General features: G+C 41.6%; 1 protein-coding gene across 2 annotated transcripts in view; it reads left to right on the forward strand.

Moving 5' to 3' along the window:
- arhgap17a (Rho GTPase activating protein 17a) overlaps positions 1-25,763 on the forward strand; it is a 33,826-nt gene continuing 8,063 nt past the window's right edge. For both annotated transcript variants that reach the window (XM_085361265.1, XM_085361266.1), the window contains exons 1-15: positions 1-511; positions 8,853-8,892; positions 16,572-16,676; positions 16,882-16,914; positions 17,343-17,419; positions 18,402-18,513; positions 19,081-19,157; positions 19,329-19,446; positions 20,121-20,189; positions 20,364-20,445; positions 22,019-22,146; positions 24,439-24,550; positions 24,835-24,916; positions 25,325-25,405; positions 25,498-25,611. In XM_085361265.1, coding sequence (XP_085217391.1) covers positions 459-511; positions 8,853-8,892; positions 16,572-16,676; positions 16,882-16,914; positions 17,343-17,419; positions 18,402-18,513; positions 19,081-19,157; positions 19,329-19,446; positions 20,121-20,189; positions 20,364-20,445; positions 22,019-22,146; positions 24,439-24,550; positions 24,835-24,916; positions 25,325-25,405; positions 25,498-25,611 — 1,283 coding nt within the window. In that variant the 5' untranslated portion in view covers positions 1-458. The remainder of the gene's footprint in view (positions 512-8,852; positions 8,893-16,571; positions 16,677-16,881; positions 16,915-17,342; positions 17,420-18,401; positions 18,514-19,080; positions 19,158-19,328; positions 19,447-20,120; positions 20,190-20,363; positions 20,446-22,018; positions 22,147-24,438; positions 24,551-24,834; positions 24,917-25,324; positions 25,406-25,497; positions 25,612-25,763) is intronic.

Consider the following 25,763-nt stretch of genomic DNA (forward strand, 5'->3'; position numbering starts at 1 on the left):
CTGCTGCGCATTCAGCTCTCAGTCATCTGCTGTGCTCTGGTGGAAAAAAGCGGCCGACGGATTATCCAGCTCCCCTAACAGTGTTAGCTATTCGGCTAACAGACAAGCCAGCAACCGAGAGGAGCCATGAAAAGCCGCCGGAGCCGGTGAAAGTTAGCCACGGGTTACTTTGGGACTTTAATGCACGCAAGGATACCAAAAAGGAGGTTCGCGGGTCATGCCGTCGCCCCCAGCGGGAACTTTTGCCTAGAATTTCCACTTGGGAAGGGCTAGCTCGGGGGGCTAGCTCGGCTACGAACTATTTTTAATTGGCTTTGGGCTCAATGGCTCTCGCTTGTTTTTCCCTGTCATAGCGACAGCTTGGAAAATTGGGAGAGGCCCCCTTGTGAAGTTCATGACAAACCAAAGGCCGGTTTTGAAGCTTAACTTCGGACGACTAAACTGGCAAGGGAGCGAAAATGAAGAAGCAGTTCAATCGGATGAAACAGCTCGCCAATCAAACAGTCGGCAGGCAAGTATTGTGTTCAGCTCCGAAGCTTTACAGGCGAACTAGCAGACACACTTTTCTTCTAGCTGTTCTGAGCAGCTTTCTAAAGCTTGTTGGACCGGAATTTAACTCTTAACCTTATTGTAAATTAACACCAACTTGTTTGGTAGCAGTTCTGACTGTGAAATTCAAAGAAAGAGAGTCACATGAACTGATATTAATTTAAAAAAACCTAATAAAAGGAAAGGCTACACTGGCAAGTAGAGCAGGTTTCATGAATGAATCGTTTGACAACCAGACTGAAGGATGAAAAACTCTTAAGGCTGAACTGATTTAGCAGCTTTTCAAATTGTTTTTTTGGTAAGTGCTTATGTAGAAGAGGGTGAAGATTTCAAACCTGGCCATTTATTATTAGAGCATTAAAAAACAGTTATAAAAGATACTGGGTTTCCTACCATATCAGCTGTTAGTCATATAAAATGATAAGAGTCTGTGTCTGATATCTCATGAACACTATACTGATTATGTCTGTGACAAAGGGGTTAAACCTTTGCTGTCTAGTCCATGTCTTTTCCTGCTTGCCCCCGTGCAGCTGAGTGTAGGCATCAAATTCAAGCGCTGTGCTGACTCTAAAGCCTATGAGACCGTGGCAGTGGCTTTATGTGCCGCCTCCACTTTTATTTTTGGGTTGTTTTACAGTTAAAAATAGCCCTCTTTTATTCTTGACGGAGCCCTTCACTCAATAATGGGTCTGAAAATCAGTGTTTTAGCTCATCTCTCTTTAACACAACGCTCTTCTGGTTGATTGGCTGACCCTTGCAAACAGAAAGTTTGAGCAGCTGCTTCAGCGCTGGCATCCAGAGCTGTGTGGCTGAGATCACTCCAGAAGTGATATCCTCAATTATTAAAACTGTCTGAAATGGAGCTTTAAAGCAGTCCAAAGCCTGAGATATGGTTTAATATTCACATCCGTCATTGTAATCATATATAAAGGAAAGAAAACAGAGAAGAGCATAGCAAATCTCCTTTCGTCATTCCTTTGAATTTGAGGCGTGCGGCAGTGTTGAGGCTAGATCCGTTCTTAGAAAAAATAAGTAAGGGTTTATTTTGTCGTGTGTGGACCTGTCGGCAAGTGCTTTTATGTTTCTGTGTGATGACACATGCTGTCCCTGTGTAACTGGATATCTAAAGCTGGCGATAAGCTCAGCCTTGTGAAAACATGAGGGTGAGACATGTCAAAGGATCTTTTCACCCTCAGAGGTTTTTCTCATGATGTCAGGTGTTATGGGTATGCACCTTAGGCAGATATTGGGCACAGCCAACAGTGGATGGTACCAGATAAAAGACCCTAACAGGTGGGTTCAAGGATTTTTTATTTTATTTTTTTACAATGGTTAACAGTGGTTTAAAAAATAGAATATATAAGTTGCAAAATCCAAACTCAAAGCGATTTAATTTCAGTTTTATTTCTATTGTACTGTTTTATATGATTTATATATCAGTCAGGCAGTGCAGATATAGGATGACAGATGTGTGTTATACACTTTGCCTAATTTAGAAATAATTTGTGTAGTTTGGACTTGTAACATTTATAAGTAATAAATCGACCAACTAATCAGCAGTAAATGAAAATGCACATGAGCAGACAGGGCTGGCAGAAAATAAGTTGTTGGCAGCTTTGTTAAGTTGCGGTTATTAGTGTGTTGATGCGCATTCTGTGTTTACTTTAGCAACAGCAGCACTGACATGGAGGTCTATGGAGATATTCTGCTCCTAAAGCCAAAAACTCAGGACCAGGAGAAGCAGGACAGCTGGAATACTCATAATTCCCTGTCTGCACTCAGCAGCAGTAAATTAGAAGTGGAGAGAGTGTAATGCAGAAAACAGACACGTGTGTGCATGCAGTAGTTACTTGCTCTTATGTATGCACAAGTAGGGTTAATCCCTCATACACTCATATGCACGGCCTTCTGAGTGAGTGGTCTGTCAGCGGTTGGATTTGGAGCAAAGCGAGCATGCTCTGTTTCGTCCATTATGTTTGTGGCTGCTTGAGTCTGCAAAAAGCCTGGGAGTGCAAAAGGCCGTCTCGGCCGGCCCCCCTGGGTTCCTGTGATTGTGCGAAGGCAGAACACTGTGTCCAGCGAGCAGCCGCTCTGAGGAAATCTCTCCTTCTACAAACAGGAAGCTGCGTCCCAGAGCCACGCTTTCTAAAGAAGAAGGAGAGAGAGTTTCGGGAGAACTGATGTTGAATCAAGACAGTGAAACAGAAAGATAGCGGCATGTGATTCATGTTGGGGATTTTATTTTCTCCTCTCCTTTTAGATTACTGTGGCTTGCTGTCAATGAACTTTCTGACCCTTTGTCTATCTTTGTTTGCGGCAGGTAATGTGCTCAGATAGTGACACCTTTGGAGGAGATAACTTGGCAATAGGAAGTTATAGACTATGACTGCTGTCTGCATTAAAATGAACGCTCACAGACCTTGAATGAAGTGAGAATTTTACTCCATATAACTTTCAGTTAATGGGGACTTCATATGCTTTTCCTATTTTTTTTTTTTGCCATACAGTTGATGATCTGCATATTAAACATGAACAAAGCCTCCGGTGAGTTAAAAGTTACAGCTTCAGGCTGCTCTAAACACTTTGTTTCAGATAGTTTTTCTGCTTGTGAGAGAGCGTATATCCTTAATATCTTAGGCACGCATCAAACCCACAAACCTGCCATTCAAAGTTGATGAAAGCATAGCTTAAGATAAGAATTATTTTGAATCGGAGATCTACTCTTGTTAGAGAATAAAGCATAAGGAGCTGGAAATGCACGTCACATGTCTTATCTGTGTTTCATGTCAGTAACTAGAGTGACAGTAACACTTTGGCAATAATGGGTGGTGCTGAAGTGTGAGACAAGCACATGTATGTGTGGGAACTCGGACATAGATGAACCAGAAAAACATCTCAAATGTTTAGAGTTTTTCAAGTTAAGCATGTTGGCACACCCCACTGCCTACCACCTCAACTAAATTTAGATGTGTGTGACATAATCTGGGTTGCAGAGGTAGATTGCCACAGTCACTTGCATCTCGTTTAATTATAGCTGCTTTGTTGTGTGCCTCTATTCTCCCAAGCGTGCGGTCAGCACATTGACAAATACTTTTAAATATCATCCTCTCAGCTTGCACTGTTTTCATCAACGCTTTTATCCTTCTCCCCCATTGTTAATAATTGACTGGCTTTATAAACAACAATATTATATAATCCTCTTTTGATGGTATATCTAACAACATAGCTGAGTGTTATGCAATTTAATCATGCATTGTATTTGAAAGTCCTTGATCGACTTGAAGAGAGGCTCAAGTTGAAAAGAAACTCTCCCTACAGGAATCAACAAAATGTCACCGTAGAGCTAACAAAGATAGGTGACTCTGGGCGTTCCCCCTCCACATTAACAATGGCATGTATCAGCTGGGATGCCTCTGTGGCACTGGTAAGCTATACGTGCAAGGTTAGGCTGCTGTTTCCAAGTGTTGCTTAAAACCAAGCGCTACATCTCAAAGACTGAAAATGACAGTGTACTAACAAGATCACTACCATGTGTCTCAATAATGGTTCCATCATAAAAAAAGTTCAAATAACTTAGAAAACTGCCTGTCACCAGGGGAAAAAACTGGTGGTTGTCAAGTGACTGCACTGAATATTTTTTGCATTTGGTGATTGACTAAAAGTATAGTTGCTTGCTTGGTTGAGTGTGGAGTCAATTCAATTCATATGTTGCCAAATCACAACAGCACTCACATCAAGGCACTTTATATTGAAAAATACAGACCATACAACTTTACAGTGAAAATCCCAACAATCAGACGTCCCTCTTTCAGCAAGCACTTGGCGACAGTGGTAAGGAAAACTCCCTGTTAACAGGATGAAACCTTTAGCAGAACCAGGCTTAGGGAGGATGCAGCCATGTGCCGTGACCAGTTGGGGGTGAGGGGAGGAAGAGATGACGAAATAAAAAGCACACTTTAGAGAGAGCCAGAGCCTAGTAATAACTAATGATTGAATGCAGAGTGGTGTATAAACGCATAATGAGTAAACAACCCAGCGTCCAATTTATCACAAGGTTGTCTGGTCGGAGGTCACCTGTCTCCACCCAGCTGCAGTCTGACTCACACTGATTGCTAATTTGCCGACGCGTTGCAGTCAATCTGAGCCAGTCTGCGCTGAAGAGCACATCTCGTGTGCACACGTGGCTTTGTAGCAGGTGACTCCATCTTATAGCAGTTTAATCGCCGCCTTGATGCACCACAGTCACTTTGAAGATGGCAGCTAATTATGAGTGGTTGCTGCAATTTCAAAGCAACCATTTCAAAGCCAATGAGATGGCACTTCATTGCACACAGCCACAGTAATTACTCTAATAGTAAACATGGAGCTTATTTAAGTTTCAGTTTGACAAAATAATTTTTAAAACTCATTTTCTGCAACTTTCTGTCATATTTGAGACTTTTGAATCAAGAAAATAATTGTTGTTTGCATCCCTTTTACGGTTTTGCACACTGGACTGTAGTTTAATTACCTAGTTATTATTAGAACATTTGGATATGAATATTGGTGGTTAGCTTTATCTTGATCTGTCTCTATACATCTTTGCTGTTCATCCCCATCTTATGCTTCAGGTTAATTTATCGGCTTACGTAATCAGCCACATTAGATGCGCCGTATGAGCTGAGTCACTCCATTATACCTCCAGCTCCTTTCATCTAGGCCCAGTATCCATTACCGTATGCCTTAAGCTGCCAACTGTTGCTGCTGTAAGTGCAGACCCTTTTTGGCTCCTGAGTTTAGTGACTGTGTTGAGTGGCCGGTAACAGCCGCTGTATTGTGTTCACGGCTTTACTTAATCGCTTTCTGCGTTCATAGTAGATCACCATGGTTACCATTCTGAACAAGCAGCATCCACGGCCGTGCAGCGAGGCGCTCTTGTTGTTAAGAAGTCACATGCAGCGCACAGTTGACACACTTTTCTCCAGAGGCTGCTGCTTCAGTGAGGCACGTCGGGGTCAGCTCTATTCACTGTCAGTCAGCTGATGCTGGCAAAACAATTATTGTTTTGTTTGTTGTTTGTCCTCTGATCTGGCTGCACACAGCCTATTTTTGACTCTGTGACACTGCATTTAAAGGTTTAAAGTGTTGCTTTCAGGTGAAATACCAGCGTCTCCACGATTGGGCACGTCATAAACACACCTCACCAGGTTCCTTTGTTCACATCAGCATCAGGAAGCTTAGCTCAGGGATACCAGTCAACTTCTTGTGTTTCTCTTGGCTTGTAAATGGTTTAGTCTGGTTTCGATTCAGCTCATAAATCACACATGTCATTAATTGGGCCAGTTGCAAAATGGATTTAAATGGCATGAATATGGCAGTGAGTTTTTTAAGTGCCTTTCCCGCAGTTTTTGTTGAGGTACCCTAGAAGTGTGGCTACTTCTTATTTTTTATTATTAATATGATCCTTTCTGTTAGCAATCAGAAATATGATGCATATTCTTTCAACCAGCTACATTTAGGCCAGCAACTGGAAATTGCTGATGCAATCGCAGGGCTGTGAGTGCAACACCTCAACCTTTGCATTCATTCAGGTTTTGCAACAGAAAAACAATAAAATGATATATTTAGGGGTTTTTTGTTTCAAAACAGGCAAGGGACCTAAACCAAGGGTGTCTTGCAGCATCTACATGAACAATTGAACAAACTGGTTGGATAGTATGCCCTGTTTAATGATCTGTGAAACTGTAGCGCCACTTGGCCAGCTTAGGCCTCAATCACACAGGCCTGTATTTTCCAACTGGTTGGCAAGTGTTTTCTGGAGGTTGCTGTCAGTCACTGGTTGGAATCAGACACAAAGAGGGTACTGCTCTCAAAACCTCCTTATGATTTCTTTGGTTGCTAACATATTTAATCTAAAATTAAATTAATTAAAATGATTCTAGACATAATCAAGTGGCACAAGGGTGTGATCTGTAGTGTTGCAATGAAGGGAAAAGTACTTGATTTTTAAGATCAGGACCACACCAAGAGCACTCCAGCATGTACACTAGACCAAAACATGGATTGCATATTGTGGTTTTGTAATCACTTTTTGCATGTGTGCACATTACTGTGTGTGTGTGGGGGGGGCGTTTGCATTTTTCCACATCTATGTTGAAGTCTTGTCTGTAGGTTTCTGTGGGTTATTAGATGTTTTACTGTGGCTTTCTTCTGGAGAGCATCTTTCCATTCATCTCAGATTCCAGATTATTCTGGTTTGGAGTCTTTAACTCCCCTAATGAGTCTTTCCTTCGGACCCCAAACCTATGGTCCCTTCTCTGTCAGTCTGTTTCTCCTTGCTCCCTGCCTCTGTGTGGTAACTGAAAGCAGCTGTGTGGAGGTTACCATAGTTCATAGAGAGCAGTTTTTGGAGGAGGGCCCAGGATTTGTTTAGAGCTCAAATCTCCCAAAATTCAGGCAAATGACCGTCTTCAGGTTCTCTCAGTTGGAGGACTGAACCTGCACTTGGAAAAGTTTGCACAATAATTGGGCACAACTGCATCAGTGTAGACTACTTAAATGTCATGCCTCCCTTGCTTGACTCACAACTAGGGATGGGTATCGTTTAGGTTTTATCCGATACCAGTACCAAACCGGTACTTTTGAAATGGTGCCGGTGCTTAAACGGTGCTCGAACCGGTGCTTAAAGAATGGAGAACACACACTTTGTCCAAAAACCTCTCATGTTCAGCTGTTTTTTTTGTAAAAAAAAACAAACAAAAAACAAAAACAATGTTAGCCTTTTCTGCAGCTATAGGGGATTTATGGCATCACTCTTGGCTGGAAGCAGTGCTTAAACAATGGAAACAACACAAACTTTGTCCAAAAACCTCTCATGTTTAGCTGTTTTCCACTTTTTCTTTGGTCATTTTAGCCTTTTTGGCCAGGGTGAAGGGAGCATCTGCCATCAAACAAGAAGACAGCCGCATGTAACTACGACGGTGTTTGCTAGTTCACCTTACGTGCATTAATGTAATAACGTGGTTAGCCTACTCAATGTAAATTACACAGGGACAACATTAAGCTACTCACGCAGAGAAGAACGGCTGCTGCGGCCATCATCATCCGTCGTCATTTCTGCTACACTGGCAGGGCTAGGGGCCAGGACTCTCCTCTTCGGGTTTTGGGGGGATGTTGCTAACTCCGGGTCTGATAACAGACACCACACTCGCAGTAGATGTGCACGGTGTGAGGTCTCGCAGCAATCTATCAAATACAGTGCATTTCTTGGCTTTTAAAAAAAATGCTATGCATCGCCAGGTGTTTCATTGGATTTGAGGTGTTACCTCCTTTGCACAATATCACCTTAAAGCACTTGTTGCAGGCTGCTGAGTTTGCATCTTTTGCTGTGAAGTACAGCCAGACTTTTGGGCATTTTTAATCTGTAGCTCTGCTCTAAAAGAACGTATGTACCTGGGTCCGCCTACTATCCTCGGAAACACAAAATGATTGGCTAGAATTCAAAGTGTATCACAGCTCAGGAAAAAAAAGCACCGAAATAAAGCACCGAAATGTGCGCTGCTTTTTGGTCTGGTTACTACCGTTTATGTCAGAACCATACCGGTACCCATCCCTACTCACAACCATTTATTAGTTCATCCCTAGAAATTCAGATGTTGGCTAAAATACAGCACTTATTCATTGGAAGTATTGCTTGTATGAGCTTAATATAACTATGGCACACAAGGAAAAAAAATAACAATACAGCAGGCAGTAAACTGTCCCTTCTCTCTAACAAGAAGCCACCACCCCGTGTGAAGGCATTAACAAGCAGTCTGAGGTGTGCCTGTGTTTTCCCAGCCTTCTCTCTTTAAGTGAATCTAATCTGTCTGACCTCTTCAAGTCCAACTATTAGTTTGCTATTAATAGTTCAGGCAGAGCAGGGCTGCATGCTGTGCGCATGAAGACATGAGTCTGAGCTCTTGCAGCTTAAGGAAATCAAGGCTTGTTGAGCAAACAAGAAAGAAACTGAAAGAGTAAACAGAAACACACCTTCTGTATTGTTGCTCGTTTTATTCACTTTAAGGACACACTGAAGTTTGAAGAGAAACATGACTTGCTTGACTGCTTGAGCCATGGAAACAAACTAAAAAGATCAACACACTCTTTCAACATTCCCACAGATTCCAAGGGCACAGCTTTGATTTTAATTTAACTGTGGAAGCCAGCGTTTCAGGGTTAACGTCATTTCCCTCAGATATTTTTCAAAGTGTATTGAACCACTTGTCTGCCGTCATCTGTCAGTGCTAATTTGTGCTCTCTTGTTTATTTTTTCTCACCCACAGAGCAGAGAAAACAGAAGTTCTCAGTGATGACCTCCTGCAGGTAAATCATTAACCGGACACTGTAGAGCTCTGACCAGCTCTCAATGTGGGCGTATGTGTCAAGCAGGGGTTGTAGCTGGTTGTGCCATTGTGTCTGTGTTTTGTATGAAATCAGTTTTTATTTACATCTCTACAATTAAAATATTTGGAACAGGTTAATTGATGACATGTTCCTCAATAAGGAACCAGGAGTGCTCTCAAATGCACTGAGTATTGAATCCAGCACTCCACTGTGGTGCTGACACTGAGCTTGAGCTTATCGTCTACTGAAATTTCTAAAGTATTGTGTAGTAGTGTATAACTGATTGTCATTAGTATTAGATGTACAATGCTGTGGAAAAGTCTTGAGTCACTCCTCATTTCTTTATGTTTGACTATAAAAATAAACAATACATGCAGTGCTTTGTTGAAATATCTGATGTATAAGGCTGCTGCCGATTGGGAACCAAAAATTTCCCTTTTGAGTTCATCACCTCTTGCTACCGACTTTAAGTCCTTGAGCCTTTTCTCCCTGTTTCCCTTCCCCACAAATGGCTTCTTGACAGCCAAACTAAAATTGATACCATTTCAGATTCTGCTTTAGCAAACAGTAACTGGATCAACTGAAGGTCCAGATGCCTTTCAGGTCCTCTGTCATTTCTTTGCTGGATTTTGTTCTGTCTCTCAAGGACATGAATTTGCTCTAGATGGTTTTTTACACCTGCCAACTTGTGCAACAAGTTGAAAAAAAAATATGTATCTGAAAATGGGCATCTACAAGGACTGGATAGAAAATGACTGAAACCAAACCAGAAACACTGCAAAACTTTCAGAGGGGCTGGAGAACAGTTGCTTAAGACTTTCTCAGCTTCAGCAGATTAATACTATAAATTTGCCATTCTGTTGCTGCTTCATGCGACAGTTACAGCCACAGTGTAGGACGGATCGCTGTCGTAGGAACTCGATCTCAACAGCAGTCAGACTGTACAATATCCACACAAGATAAATGCTGTATAAAAGCACATGTATATTTTATCATTCCCACTGCACTTTATGTACATTATAAAAAAAAATATTGGTGTATTCTGGCTTTTCTTTTTTTCTATTTAAATTTTTCTAATATAGCTCTAATTCGCCCTTTCTTCCTGTCGCTTGTGCAGCTGTAACAAGTGAATTTCCTCAGTGTGGGATTAAATAAAGTCTATGTTTATGCCAGTTACTTGTCTTGTCTTCTAGGGTAGTCACTGGGAGCACTTTGCTGTTGACTTCTCGGTACTATGAAGTGACGAGCCAGGACATGAATTTCAACCACGGAAGCGTTAATTTTTAACTTAAAGAGTGACTTCACTGAGTACTGTAAAATTTAGCAAAGAGTTGTCATGACAAGTGCTGGGTGAATAACGGTATATCAGTGCATTCATTTGAGTAGTACTTGTGTAACTCATGTGGCTGTTGCTGGTACAGGTGAGAGTCACCAGGCACTCTGAGACACAATATTGTGATTTTTAACATTTTGAGATATGCCGAGTATTGAATAACATATATTATAACATCTGTAGTACTGAATATTGTAATAACGTATATTGCAATTTATCACCTTTTTAAAAACTGCTTTGTCTATATCTGTTTTAAACGATAAGATACAATCATCTCACTTTGGCTAATTTTTGCTGCAAGATAAGATTGTCAAGCACGCCATCACTGTCCATAAATGTCAGTCAGTCTGCAATTGAATGTTGCAGTCGAGTTGGCAATTACATGCAGTCTATTTCTGATAATATAGCAATTAACTGTGATAAGTCTTGAAAATCACGTATCTGTTGCTGCCTACAGAGACAGAAGTTCACAACACCCTCACATTCCAGACACAAGCTGCAGTCGGTCACAGAATATGTAAAAATTCTGTGCAGCCACTGATTTTTGTAGATGCAAGGAGGTTGCTGTCTTGTTTTTACTCATGTGACTGAACAGGTAGGAGACAGCTTTGTTAGGCTAAGTTTGTCCAGTGTTGAATGGTGTTATGATTAAGCTGATTTAATGTTTACTTGGGTAACGTTAATGTGAACGTGCTTGAGATGAGCTCTCTTGTTTGTAATATTTAATTTATTTCATAAAAAAAATTCAAATACTACATTGATACAATATCACCATGCTAAACATTGCGATACTATGATCTATCAATTTCTTTCCACCACCTCATTGCTAGAAAAGTGCTGTGAAGCACATGCAAAGTACTTCTGAACTCTGCGTGCAGAGCAGCAGATATATCTGTCTGCTGCCTCTGAGCTGATCTGAGGCAGACAGCAGGTGGGGCTGGGGCAGAATACTGGCTGCTCAGCAAAGACATTCCAGCAGTGAACATGGTCTCTGTTTTAATGGGAGATGAATATAAACTGTCAAGGAAGCTCGGCTGCCTTTGCGCTACTTCCTGCAAAGAGATGCAATGTCCATCACCCTCCATTATTTTCATTGGTCTCTGCACTGTCACCTTATATTGCTGATTATCTAAACCAACAGTAAATGAGAGATGATGGACGTGAAAATGAAGTGAGCCTCATATGGACAAAATGCACATTTGAGTGACAGCTAGAACATCAGATTCAGAGCCAGCTGGACTTACTATAATTCAAGTGGACAACAGTGGTGACTTTAACCGCTTGGGGTGCTTTTTCACTGAAGAAAGGAAGTTATATTTTTCTGACAATTGACTTTGACCGCTCCTCAAAGACACTGTTGTTCTACGTCTGTCTGGAAATCAGCTGTTGTTTTCCTGGAATCAGTCTCTAGGATCTTTCTGATAAAGAAAAATGGAGTGAGTCACTCAGAGATGGCGACTCAATCACCTTTAATTTCTCCGAAGGCTGCTTTCACTTCTTGTCTTGAAATAGGAATTCTCTGTTTGTTTCTTAGTAAACTTTTGTGTTGTTCTAATGTTTTTGCAGAAGACAGTTTAATTTGTTGTGGTACATCTTCTGTTAATACCCAGTGATAATGTATAATTTCCAAAAATGCTTTTAATCCCACCTACTGTATAGCCACTACAGCAACAAATACTCTGCTTTGGCAGTAGATGTGTTGAGTATTGTTAATTTCTCATTTCTCTCAAGGGCCTTCTGAGCATGACTTAAAACGCTAGTAAGATACATTAGCTAACATAATGATTGTCTATACACTTAATTAATATCCACTGAGGTTCTAATACATACCCTCATAAAAAAACAACAACTTTGTTTGGATGTACTGTATAGAGGTAAGTGTGGCCACATCAAAGCAGTAAGAAAATCCTCATTGCATCTTTGTATCCAAGCAGTGAGTCGAAAGAATTCTCATTCATGTTTTTGTTTTTTTATACTGTCATGTTGCACACCTTGGTGCCCATTTGCAACCACTGTAACTCACTCAAAATGCCACTGGTAGAATATGGATGAACAACAAGTAAAGATAAACCAGTGCTCCAGTTTTTTAGATCCTTAAATAGCTTCCAGTTAAATATCGAGTTTAAGTCTCATTATAGATAGATGTCATAGATGTGTTTGCTTAGTACATCCCCAATAGGAACAAGGACCAGTGATAACAATAATGACCACTGTAAGTCCAGGCAAGTATTCTTAGTAGTTTATTTTGCTCCTGTCCACTCATAAAATCCAGTTAAAGCCTGCATGTTGGCATGGTAACCCATTAGTGTTGACTCAAACCTACATTAGACGAAGGTGGACAGTTTGTTCCTGAGTGTCTGGCTAGAGATAATCGAATTCCCTACGTAATCACTGCTTACTATTAATCTGCTATTGTGCCTATGTTCATGTTTTACTTATTTGTGTCTTTATTAAGTTTGTCTGTAATATATTTGGTTTTAATTAATGGCACTTTGATTAATCTCTTTATGTAATAAGGGATGATGGAAGTACTGTCTGAGAAGCAGCTTAGATTAGAACAAAATAGAATAGAAAAGAATAGCTCTTTATTCGTTATACATGTAGAACAAAATTGTGGTTGCTCAATGCCAACTATGCAGGAATAAAATATAAATGATAAGACAGCAGGCAAAAATAACAAACAGGGGAAATGTACAGAATCAAGAAGAATATATGCAAAGCAAGAGAAAGGCGCAGAATGCAGAACAAAGTGCAGTCAGGTTCAAAAAGTATTTGAGCAAAGACACAATCTTTTTTTTTGCCTCTGTACACCACCACAGTGAGTTTGAAATGAAACATGGTGCGATTGAATTGCAGACTTTCAGAACCATTTTTATATGTAGACCCACATTTCAAAGGCTTCGGATGGATAAAATTCCTTTGGAGTCTGTGACTGTCTGAAGTCAAGAGCCCATGGACGTCACTAAATGCTGTATTTCCTCTCTTGGGATGCTCTGCCAGGTCCTCAGCTGCTGCTTATTTGTGGGCCTTTCTCCATTCTGTTTTGTATTTAATAACTGGAAAGCATGCGCTGTTGGACTGAGATCACATGACTCAGTTGGCTATTGAAAAGAACCCACTTCTTTTCCTTGAGAAACTCTTGCTTTTGCTGTAAGCTTTGGGTCATTACCCATTTGCACTCTGAAGTGTTGTCCAAGCAGTTTTCAGGATTTGAAAGCTGAGCAGAGAGTACAACCCTGTGCACTTCACAATACATCCTGCTACTTCTATCAGCAGTCACATTATCAGTATATCTTAGTGACGTAGTTCCAGTGGCAGCCTTACATGCCTCCACTATGTTTGACAGGTGTTGTGCTATGCTTCAGATCATGAGCTGTTTCTCTCCTTTTCCATCTTTTCAGTTGTCAGTCCAGTACTTGTGGAAACTAACCAACTCTTTACAGTCAGCTTCTTTCTTAGCTCGATTGCCTCAAAGCGGTCCTCTGCTTGATCCTCCGAGGTGGGAAAGAGTCAGCCAGCATTCCTGTGCCAGCTGCCTGCCCATTTCTTCTTCTCTGTATATAGCATCAGTCCACATGGGTACTGCAGAAGTACTTCAGAAATATCGTGTTGCCAGTGTAATAAGTTCGGAGCCACCTGTTTGAACACTTCTCTCATTGATCCCTCCTGCAAACAAAGAATATTTTGTTTCCCATCCAAGGCTTACAGAATAATTCCACCCTTAATGCGTCATCTCAAGCTATTTTTTGCTCTTTCAGGACATGTTCAGACATGTTAACATCATTTCTCTTAGGAACCAATAAATAAACACATCCACTGTCTGTCTTTTTCCTCCCTGTCTGTCCTACATATTATTGGGATTCCCTTTCCTATGACGCATCATGGGATTGACCAAGTATTGACCTCATCACACGGCAGGAGGGGAAAAAAACACGCCCCGCTGCTTTTCAGCTTCTTTTCGGATCTGCCGAGACTCCTCAGGATAATTTATTCTTTCTCTGGCCCCACTTTCTAACAATGTAAGGAAGAAAGTTCCTGCCATGTAATCCAAACATTTCCCATACACCCACACAGGAATTTAGGCCCTTCTAGAGCATAGGGAGGGGAATCCCCTGAATGTTTTTGTACCAGGCACTAAATGAACTGGGTCTAATCACTGTTCCCAAGCCTATAACGCGTGTATCCTTGTGTTCATGTGTGTGTTTTGGTTAGATTGTATTTAAGCCAGCTGTTTTAGGAATGCCGGGGGCCACCATGGGTCGGTACTGACGTAAGAGCACAAGGAGAGGGGAGGGAAGGGGCGGCACACGGAGGCGGATATCTGCTGTGCAGTTCCTGCGTTCCGACTCCGTTCTGTTTTTGGAACACAATTGTGCGGTATTTGGTTTATCCTCCTCCTGAAGTCGCCTCCCTCCATTTCTGCTCGTGTTACCGTCTAGATCTCACTGTTCCCCTTTATAATTTGAACATCTCGTAAGTGCATGTTTAGCGCTTTGAGACATTTATAGAGTTCTGATTTCTCACTTCAGTAGAAACCTGTTCTGTGAAGTTGCTTTCCCATTTTTCACAAGTAAGGCCAACTTTAACCAATCCCTTGCGTTGTCACGCTGTGTTCACCAGGCTTCTAAGTACATGTGAACAGTAACTCGCCATCAGCCCTTCCATTCCATAGCGACAGTCGGCCTAATGTTGACGCTGACCATCGCAGTCAGACACCTGGCACGACAAGCACAGTGAATAGTGACCCTGGGGCATTTCAGTTGGCCTCTGTCCTTCAGCCTGAATAGCTGTAACTTCAATCAATGACAGTATTATATCTGGTGTCAGGCTAAAGGCACAGAGTGGATCTGTGGAGTCAACTGAGTAAACAGGAGAAAGTCTGTGTAATCAAAAAAGCCTTTTCAAAGCCAAAGAGCTGCTCGCCATGGGTCACATCTCGGTGGGCGCTGCTGGGAAGACATTTCCGATGAGTCACGTGTTTCGAAGATAACATTCCAGCGTTGCTCCGCAGGAGCAGGCCTTATCAGTCACGCTTGAACTTTGACCCCTGACCCTGACAAGGCCATCACAAATCATATTTCTGCATGGAGCTGGAGCTCATTAGCCCTCAGCTGGGCGCTCTGCCATGTTGGGTTGTGATGACAAGTTAGTGGGGTTGATGAGATTAATCTAAAGTTCTTTAAAGAGGCTGGTTACACTTTTCCTTTTACAGTGGTTGACACTAGCGTAGTTGATACTACGTTTAGTTTTTGCATAGGCCAGTACAGACAATAACATCAGTGACAGCACTATTAAATTGTCTAACACAGTGGTGGACGTACAGTAACATAAGTGTAATGTATTTGTGACACAGTTCAATGTTCTCTTAGGTAGTGCAGAGACGAGGAAAATAGTTTTGTTGTCTGAGGTCGTGCTGTGCTTCTGGTTACTTGGCATCATATTTCCACGCTATCAGAGGTTGGCTCCGACTGCTTGTCTAGCCGCTGATAGACTTCCTCAGCTTCAGTCTGGGATTTTAACAGAAAACGACACAAATAACTGCTAATCGGTTGAGTTGACAGGTTATGGGCAGGATTCATCACTTTTGCTGCCTAACTGCTGCATAATTATTCTGTTATTAGCCACAGCGGCTATCGGGTATAGTGAATGTTTAGCATTTAACATGTGCACTTTCCAAGTTACCTTAAAGTGTTGCTCAGTGTTGTAAACATACGCTACTTCAGCTGCTAGTGGGGGGCAGAGCTGTGTCAAGTTGTGTATCAACTGCATTTTCTCTCTGTAATCTTCATTGCTGCGTTCCAGTTACCTTGGAAGTTGGGTGTCGGTCACTTCTGAGTTATTTAGCTTGTGGCTCTATATAATGTTAGTGACAGCTAATATCCCTCTCATTGGTTCTGACTGTGATCACTGCAGACCCACCCAGCTGCTGTTTAAACCTTCTGTTTGGGATGGGCAGCCAATCAGAAGATAAATGAAATGTAGGCAGGTAGAGGATGACGTGGTGGCTATGAGTCATGTGAAGTACTCTAAAGGAGTGCCTGAGCCTGGTTCTGCTGGATGTTTCTCCTTCCCACTGTCACCAAACTGCTTGCTCATTGTGTTTTTCTCTGTTGCGTTATTGTACGGTCTACCTTACAATACAAAGCGCCTTGACACGACTGTTGTGGTGATTTGGCGCTTTATAAATAAAAATATGGTTGTCTCCTTTTCTAATTGTGATAAAGTATAACATTTCTTGGGTGTTTGTGTTCTCAGTGTGCTCTTTCTACCTCAGCAAAAAGCTCTTTATTTGCCTAAAATCTCTTCTTGTATGTCTTGTGCACAGATTGAACGGCGCATGGAGCTGGTACGCGTGGTGTCCCACAACACACACAAAAAGATGGTGTCGTGTCTACAGGGACACATCGGTGCAGAGGCAGAGAAGAGACATGTAAGCCATCAAGCTTGTGGCTATAAAACCTGTTAAAGCAAATCAAGCAGCTGTTGCAGGATTTAGCTGTTCCTCCCACACACGTCGGGTTCTTTTTTATTTATATATATTTTTTCCTTGAATGTGTCCACAGTAGGAAGCACAATCTATAATTTCTCTTTTGTTTTGTTTTTCTACCCTACACCACCCAAAATATCCACCTCAGTCTGTACCACGCCTCTATACAGGAAATGGTCAGGTAAAAGCACTTATTCCACTTCTCCAATCCTCAGCACCACTTGCTCCATTTCCCATTTCCAGCATCTGTCATCTTCATTCACTATGCATGACACACTCGGCTTTGGGGATTCTCTCGATTAAAAACAGGATGCTGCACACACATCAGTGTTTATTCGCTGATGTAAATCATATAACTGTAAAAATAAGCTGTCATTTAGCAGAAGTGTCACTTCCTTAGTTTTCGTCTTAAATTGTATTCATGGTCTATTTTTTTCCCTCTTCTGCTCAAAAAGCTCGCTTCCTCTTTCTGAATTTACGCTTGATATGTTCAATGGAAAGTCCTAAACCAGTTTTCCATTGGCTTGACCTTGTATGCATAAGTTCATGTGTTTGTGCACCCGCATCTAATCACTGTTTGCATTTTTTCCTCCACTAAACACACAACAGAAAAAGCTTCCCCTTACGGCACTGTCCCAGGCAATGACTGAAGGTGGAAGCCAGTTGGGAGAAGACTCCTTAATAGGGTGAGTGTGTGATTGATTGACACACCAGAAATCTAATTGCCTTGTCTGGGCAACGGTTGCCGATATAGAGCAGAAGCACCCCAGAGAGTGTGAAATGCAAGGTCTCACATTCAGGGTAAGCGGCCTTCCCGGTTCTGTTTGTCTGTCAGGGGCTTTCAGCAGTTCCCTTACAGAAGAATCAGATCAGCTATTCTGGCGCTCATACGCAGAGTAGTTGAGGATCTAGAAAGTAGATGTCTACAAATCTACACTGCAGCTATGAGTCTGTCTGGAAAGAATAAGGAAGGGGAAGTATGAGAGTCTGCTTGCACATGTGATTCAATCATGCCAACAGTTTTATTGATATCTGGAACTCGCTGTTTCTCGTGTCAAGGCTTATAGGTTTCATATCTGGGAAAACTGCAGCTCAAAACTGATTCACTCGTAGATAAAGTGTCACTAGGTCACTTTGTGCTCCTGGCTTTGAGCGGCTACAAATGATGACATCAGTGACCTGGTTTTGTTCTCAGCTGTTGGCTGTGGACAGATGAAGGCCTGGTTACGCAGACTGTGGTCCTTCTGTGTTGTTATGTAAATTCCATTTTGCAAAGAACACGTGTGATTACACTGGTTACAGAAGACCTAACATCCACATCTGTTAGTGCGGATATGTTAATGAGGCAGGGATAGCTCAGTAGGTAAAGTGGTCGCCCCATGATCGGAAGGTCGGCGGTTCGAATCCACTTAACGGCTACCCTGAGGTACCCCTGAGCAAGGTACCGTCCCTACACACTGCTCCCCGGGCGCCTGCTTAGTGGGCTGCCCACTGCTTCACAGAGTGAATGGGTCAAATGCAGAGAAAAACAAGTAATTTCCCCATGGGGATCAATAAAGTATCCATTATTATTATTATTATTATTATTATTATTATTATTATTATATGTGTGACTTTGCTTGATTTTAACAGGCCTGTCTCGCTCTCTCTTCATGTGCTTGTCAATAGGAAAATGATGGAGGTGTGCGGAGATGCAGAGAATCGTCTGGCATCAGAGCTGATGCAACATGAGCTGCAGATAGAGAAGGACGTTCTGGATCCACTTAGCCAGTTAGCCGAGGTCAGAAACCCTACGCATTAATATTAACTTAATATAAAGGAACTGCTTTTTGAATGGCTAAAATATCAGCTGCACCCATTTCTCCACTTTAACTGGTGTCATTTATACTTTATATGATTAATTTTCTCTTGCTTTGTGCTGCCCAACTCCAAATGAACGAAAGCTTTTTAGTAAAAAGCAGCTAGTTGCTAGAGCAGTGACCCATTATGGTGATTGTCCTGTGTTTTTCGAAACATCCCAGCCCTCATAACACTAGCCAAAGTATCCTTGTCCTAGATACTGAACCCCGAGTTGCTCCTGATCAATTCACTAGAGTGTGAATGTTGGATAGTAAGCACTTAGGCATAGAAAAAGTGCTTGTGTGGATGAGTGAATGAGACGTTTTTTAAAGCTGTTCTGAGTTAGTAACTAGAGTACAATAGTGCTATATAAGAACCAGTCCATTTAACAATTACCATATTTTATTAAACCTCCAATAGTCATGCAGGAAAATCAGTGGCAGTGCCTTGCAGGTCTTCTTCAGAGGTATATTTTCTTAAGCTTGGTGTGTTTTAACCATTCATTTAGGTGGAAATCCCTAACATCCTGAAGCAGAGGAAACAGCTGGCCAAACTGGTGTTGGACTATGATTCTGCCAGAGCAAGGTGTGTCTGAATGTCTTTCTGCTTGTTAGGCGATGCATTCTAAAATACCTGGAACTGCTAACACAGTAGCATAAATCACATTTATTCACAGGCATTAACTTTTTTACAGTGCCCACATTTCAGATTGCCGTCTGCATTTCCTGCTTTTTCCTCTTTTCTTTCCGTATTCAGATGGTTGCAGGCAACCAAGTCAATAATCTCAGGAACAAACACTCAAGCACTGACGGCCAAGGCTGACTTACTCAAGGAAGAGGTGGATGAGGCCATGAACAAAGTGGAGCTTTGCAAGGTAATCTTTATGTGCAAACATACTGATTCATTTCTGCAAGTCTATATCAAGGCAAACTACCAGTCATGTCAAATCATCAAATCAGGACCGTATCGAAGAAATGCCACTTGCAAGGTCATGACCTGATTGATAATGTAACTCAACTGATGCCATTAAATGTAGACTACTTTATTCATGGCTACTTGTTGTGTTTAAGACTACTTAGGCTTAAAAGCAATCACATAGCAGAGTTAAAGTGATCTGAGTAAAAGAAACTGGAAATAGGCCTGGGAGTAAACTCATTAGAGCAACAACTGGACATTCCAAGACCCTTGGAATGGCCGGTTTGCTGACGCATGCAAACTGACTCTGTCCTGTCAGCTCTCTGTGTGTTTGTGTGAATCTACTGAACTGAGTCACTGGTGACTTTAGTGTCATGACTCCATGACGTGTGTTTCTGTCCAGGAAGTACAGAACTTTCTGTAAAACTTAGGATTTATGAGTCGTGCGAAGCTTAACCGGCCACTGACACCTGAACTTGTGCCACCTGAAGCACTTTTCCATTCGAGGGATGACATTAGTAGATATGATCCTCTTTAATAGCCTCACTAATTCCCCTGTTTTCCCTTATAAATGATAACTTAACATCATCTTTATATATCTAACATCATGCCTTTTTGTTTCTTCTACAACAGGATCAGCTTGCTGCCGACATGTACAGTTTTTTCTCAAAAGAAGGCGACTATGCCCACTATTTCGTAACGGTGAGTTCACTGTGTCAACAAGCCAGCGCTGTTGTTGCATGACTTTCCGTGGGAACATTCACAGCTGCAGAGTAGCTGTGGGGCGGATGCTTGGCAAGCTGTTTGTATTTACTTTGCTGTCATGTACTTTACTGCTCTTATTATTCTGCTGTGTGTGTCTCTCTGTTTCTGTAGCTCTTAGAAGCTCAGGCAGATTACCACAGAAAGTCTCTCACTGTTCTGGAGACTGTCTTGCCAACCATCCAGGCTCAGCAAGGTATAAGATATGCAAACATGCTTTAAGCACACACACCTGTTTAGCACAAAATAGTGCAACGTTGTTATGGGGAAAATAAAAGTCACTTTCCCATGCATAACATGTGACGTGACCCTTTTGCTTATTTCTTGGAGGAACCTCCTGTACCTCCTTCCCAGCAGCAACCTCTGTTTTACCCGTTTTTTTGGCTCCCCCTTTTAAATATCTACTTTACATGGAAATTCACTCATATGTGTCCTGACTTGCAATGAGGAGAATCAAGTTTTCATTCTCAGCTGACTCTAGAAATCCAAAACCGCTGCTTTCAGTTACATCCCGCCAATCTCTTTTTCTTCCCCACGTTTTGACATTGTTAAAGGTACAGCGTGTAAAATATCACCACTAGATGGTCAATAGATTACAGATTGCAGTCAACTGAATTCTGTCTTCTTACCTTGTCAGATTCGAGTGCATAATCTTAACGACGCTGGCTGCTCTAGGACAATCACTTGGCCCTGTTTCTATTACTATTTATTATAACATAGTTGAATATTATCAACACTTAGCAATAAATCAGGAATAAAATGAAAATGGATATGTGTTAATTAAATATTTTGGAGTATTTTGCATATTAACTCCATGCCTCTAGCTACGGTGGCCGTTTTAGGACAAACAACTCTGGCTGCCGTTCATCTGTAGTGTGTAGGCGGTCAGTGCGCTGTTTACCTCAGCTGCTCATCCTCGTCTATTCACGGGGAGAGGAGGAGACTGCAAAACTTTGAAAAAGGTATCCAATGCAGTGTGATGAGTCAGGAACGCTCACTTAGCTGTTGTTGTTGAAGATGGCGGGGCTTCCACCAGTCTGTGCCCGCTCCTTTGTATATTTAATGGGTTAATTCTAAGTTCAGTTTTTTGGAAAATGTAATAAATAATCATATTTATGAGTACGGTATTTTTCTTTTCTATTAAATAAACTCTAAAAATGACTGACTATACCTTTAAAGGGGTCCTGACATTAAACAACAGTCCTCGACTCTGAGAATTTTAGGATTGTGATGTCTCCTCTCAGTTTGTTTTCATCTTACGTGCACTCTTTAGCTGTGTCTTGTTCAAGGAGTTTGTTTTTTCTGCATTAAACACACGTGGTCTTACACAGACTAGCCTGGTCTCCCAGCATGTGGCAATGACTCATGAGCTCCACACACACCCACCTGGTTTTGGAGCGCCCCACACCACCCCAAAATTCTTTCCCCGGCCCTCCCTCCTTACTTGCCTTTAAGCTCACGTGCTCACACTCGCTCATAAACACATAAAGATTACAGAACAGTCACTTCTGTTGGCTGAGAGCCTGTGGTTATTATTTGGCGACACCTTGTAGGGGGAGTTTTTTTTTGTTTTGTTTTGTTTTTTTTTAACAAAATGGCCCAAAGGGAAGTTTTTGACCCAGATATCTACCATCCAAACCAGTAACAGGCCTTACTCACACTTATATGTATTTTACAATTATAATAATCTGGTCTTTCATGTGTTTCTAATTCCACTCTTTGCTCCTTTCTTCTCCTCTCTATTTATTATTAACTCTCTTTACATTCAGATTCATGGACGGAAAAGCCGGCGTTTGGCACTGGTTTGGATGAACACCTGAAAAGGAGTGGGAGGGAGATCGCCCTGCCAATAGAGGCTTGTGTCATGATGCTTCTAGAGACGGGCATGAAGGAAGAGGTATGGAAGTTATAGATTGTGGCAGGGAGTGAAGACGAGATACTGATTGAAATTTAAGTGCTTTGGATCATCGAAGTAAGATATACGGTCACCAGATCCTTTCAGTTAAACCTTATTAGTAAGTGGTTGCTTTATGGCCGAGATTCAGTAAGGTGCTCGCAACCTTCCTCAAAGATTTTGGTTCATATTGACATGATAGCATCACATAGTTGCTGCAGATTTCTTGGCTGTGCATCCATGATATGAATCTCCCATTAAACAACATCCCAAACGTGCTCCATTAGATTGCGATCTGGTGACTGTGGGGGTTATTTGAGTACAGTGAAGTCATTGTCACGTTCAAGAAACCAGTTTGACATGATTTGAACTTTGTGGCGTGGAGCATTATCCTGCTGGAAGCAGCTAACAGAAAATGGGTACACCGTGTTCATAAAGGAAGGTCAGCAACAATACTCAAGCTGTGGCATTTAAACAATGTTCAGCTGTACTAAGTGGCCCAAAAATATCCCTCAAACATTACACCACCATCCTGAAACAATGTTTTTTACATCCGATTCACCATCCAAATGTTGCAATAGAAAACAAGACTCATTGGACCAGGCCATGTTTTTCTCTTATGAAATGTAGCCTCTGTGTCCTGTTCTTAGCTGACAGGGGTGGTGCCGAGTGTGGCTTTCTGCAGCTGTAGCTCATCGGGTTCAAGGTTCAGAGATGCTCTTCTGCATGGAGTGGTTGTAATGAGTGGTTATTTGAGTTACTGTTGCTTCTCTGTTAGCATGGTTGTGTCATTCGACTTGTGGCACTGTGGTGGAAAATGCCAGCAGATCAGCAGTTTGTGAAATACTCAGACCAGCCCATCTGCCACTTAAACTGCCTTGATGCTTCATTTGACCTTCAGCGGGTCATCTTAATCATGTCTATGCACATAAATTAATTCATTTGCTGACTTATGATTAGATATTTGCCTTAAGGGGCAGTTGAACAGTGTATAAGGGAGCAGCCCAAAGCAGCTTTAGAAGAATTTCCATTTTTGTCTTGTTGCTGTTTTGCTTGTTTAAAATGTGCTCGTCCGTTTGTTAATATCAGTTGGAAATAGTGCAATAAGGGAGTTGTCATCTAGCATGTAGCATGTATCAGCTGCATAACTACGGTGATTAGTGCTTTGCTGTCTCATAGGGTTGCCAAGTGGCAGCATGCATAATGAGAACAGTAACTGATCGAGACAACTGCCCGTGCAGAACCACAGGAAGTGTTACGACTGTTTGACAGCTGATCTCCAAAGGTGCTGATATGTGATCTAAACCACTCAAGAACGTTATTGGAAAAACGTAGACGCACTGCTCCAGAGAGTGAGCGAGGATTTTGGGATCGGTCTTGTCAACAGCTGCACTTAAGCCAAATAAATAAGAACAGCAATCTTATTAGCATCATACCGCAGTGAACACTTACTATGGTGAGGGCAGTTTCTGTGCTCTTTATCAGACTGGAACCTATCAGGGATGACATATCGCTTTAAGAAAGCACAGACTTCCATGTTGTTCTGCATTTACTCAGTGTGCTCCCGCCAAAGTTTGATTTCTATAAGAGGTTTTAGTACAGCCTCTTTTTAATGCTTTTGATAGGTTGTCGATGCTCGTTTTAGAAATCAATTCTTATCTAGTTTGATGAGCTTATTGGCTTTTACTTTATTACTCGTTTTAACCAGTGAACTAAAAGTAATGCTGGCATTTTAATTAGAAGTGGCATAAACGGCTCGACTGGTCATTGAGAAAATTGAAACTAAGCTTTTAATTGTTTGTTTACACGAACATCTAAGGAGATGGGCAAATTGCAAATGATTTTCCGTAACGCTGTTCCAGAGAAATGGTCGCCATGTTATGATGAACGCGAATAGACATGAAATGTTTACGTCTCTCCACCCTGATACAAATTTAGAATACAATGTGCTGGGACGTGGTCGTCTCCTGTCCATAAATCAGAAGGTTTTGTTTCCCCTGTGATTGTGTAAAAAGGGAGGGAGGAAAGAGGGCAAGTGTTAACTCCAAAGCACATTATTTGTTTCCTGATTCATTCCTCTGTGAGCCCAGTCTGTGTCATTATGGTGTGAAGACAGCCTTTGTTTATGTGTAAAGTAAATAGCTCGCTATGCTGTGACTGGTGGGTGTGTTTGTTTGCCTGCTTTAAGGTTTCATTGTGTGCAGCTGGCAGAGGGAGTATACGTAGTGGATACAGAGTCCGTCTGTAACTGTGTGTGTGTGTGTGTGTGTGTGTGTGTGTGTGTGTGTGTGTCAGGGTCTATTCAGAATTGCAGCAGGGGCATCCAAGTTAAAGAAGCTAAAGGCGGCGCTCGACTGTTCCACTTCACAGCTGGAGGAGTTCTACTCTGACCCCCACGCTGTCGCTGGTACGTTCCAAACCGGCACCGTTCTTCAGCTGTTGTATCTCTTAGTGTAAAATTTGGACCAAAATCTAAAAAGCAAGCAAATATTTGCTGTTTATTATAATTAATGTTTCTTTCAAACTTTGTCTTTTCTTCTTCATATTTCAGTGACAAACTCAGGGATAGTTCAATTTCACTCTTCACGATTCTAACTGATAAATGGCGTAGCGGCTCGATTTTATTTCATCTACATTTTTGCCTGTAATAGTGTTTTTAAATAAAACTATTGTGCACATGTGTGGTTACAGGAGCACTAAAGTCCTACCTGAGGGAACTCCCTGAACCTCTAATGACCTTCCAGCTTTATGATGAATGGATCCAGGCATCCAGGCAAGGCTCTAAATAGTCCTGCTCAATCTATCTTTGCACAGCACATGACAGATTCAAGTTTTACTTGCCATCTGGAGATTACACCAGCAATTATAAAGGACGGAAACTTCAAAAGTTGATAAATAAACATGTAATCAAAGGTTTTTAATATGCTTCTTTAAGTTTCCTGTATAATGTGAGAAGTGAGAATGATGACAAAAACTCTCAAATGAATTTGATTAAAATAAAAGCAGGGTAGTTTATATAAACAATTTTAAATTTGCCATGTGAAACCTATAAATAATTAAATTTTAATGCTTTATTTTGGTGGATTTGAAATACATATTTTTATGTATATTTTTGGCTTCTTATGTCTTCCATAAATAATGAGCTGTGCTGTTATTTATCTACTTTCTTCTATCATTCTAGTGTGTCAGACCCAGACAAACGGCTCCAGGCGCTCTGGGTTGTATGTGATAAACTACCAAAGAACAACAAAAACAACCTGAGGTCAGTCGCTGAAACCTACATAGGGACTGATTTTGCTTTTGTCTGTCACGCAAGACTATTCTCAGCTCTCTGCCCTCCGTGTTTTCTTTTAGGTATCTGGTGAAGTTTTTAGCCAAACTGGCTCAGGAGAGCGAGCAGAACAAAATGACCCCTAGCAACATTTCCATTGTCCTGGGACCCAATTTGCTCTGGGCCAAGACTGAAGGGTGAGCGGGCAAGACAGAATAATCTGTTGCAGCTTACTTGTCAGTCATGTTTAAAACAAGGGAGATGTAACAGTGTCTGGGAGGTCAGAGCCTAGTCTAGGGTGGTGAAGAAAACGTAGAAACGATAGTCTGTTATTTAAGCTTATTTCAGT

This window comes from Diplotaxodon limnothrissa, linkage group LG8 (assembly GCF_057381915.1).
Source record: "Diplotaxodon limnothrissa isolate DT_005_m linkage group LG8, D_limnothrissa_male_GT1.1, whole genome shotgun sequence".
NCBI classification, from domain to species: domain Eukaryota; kingdom Metazoa; phylum Chordata; class Actinopteri; order Cichliformes; family Cichlidae; genus Diplotaxodon; species Diplotaxodon limnothrissa.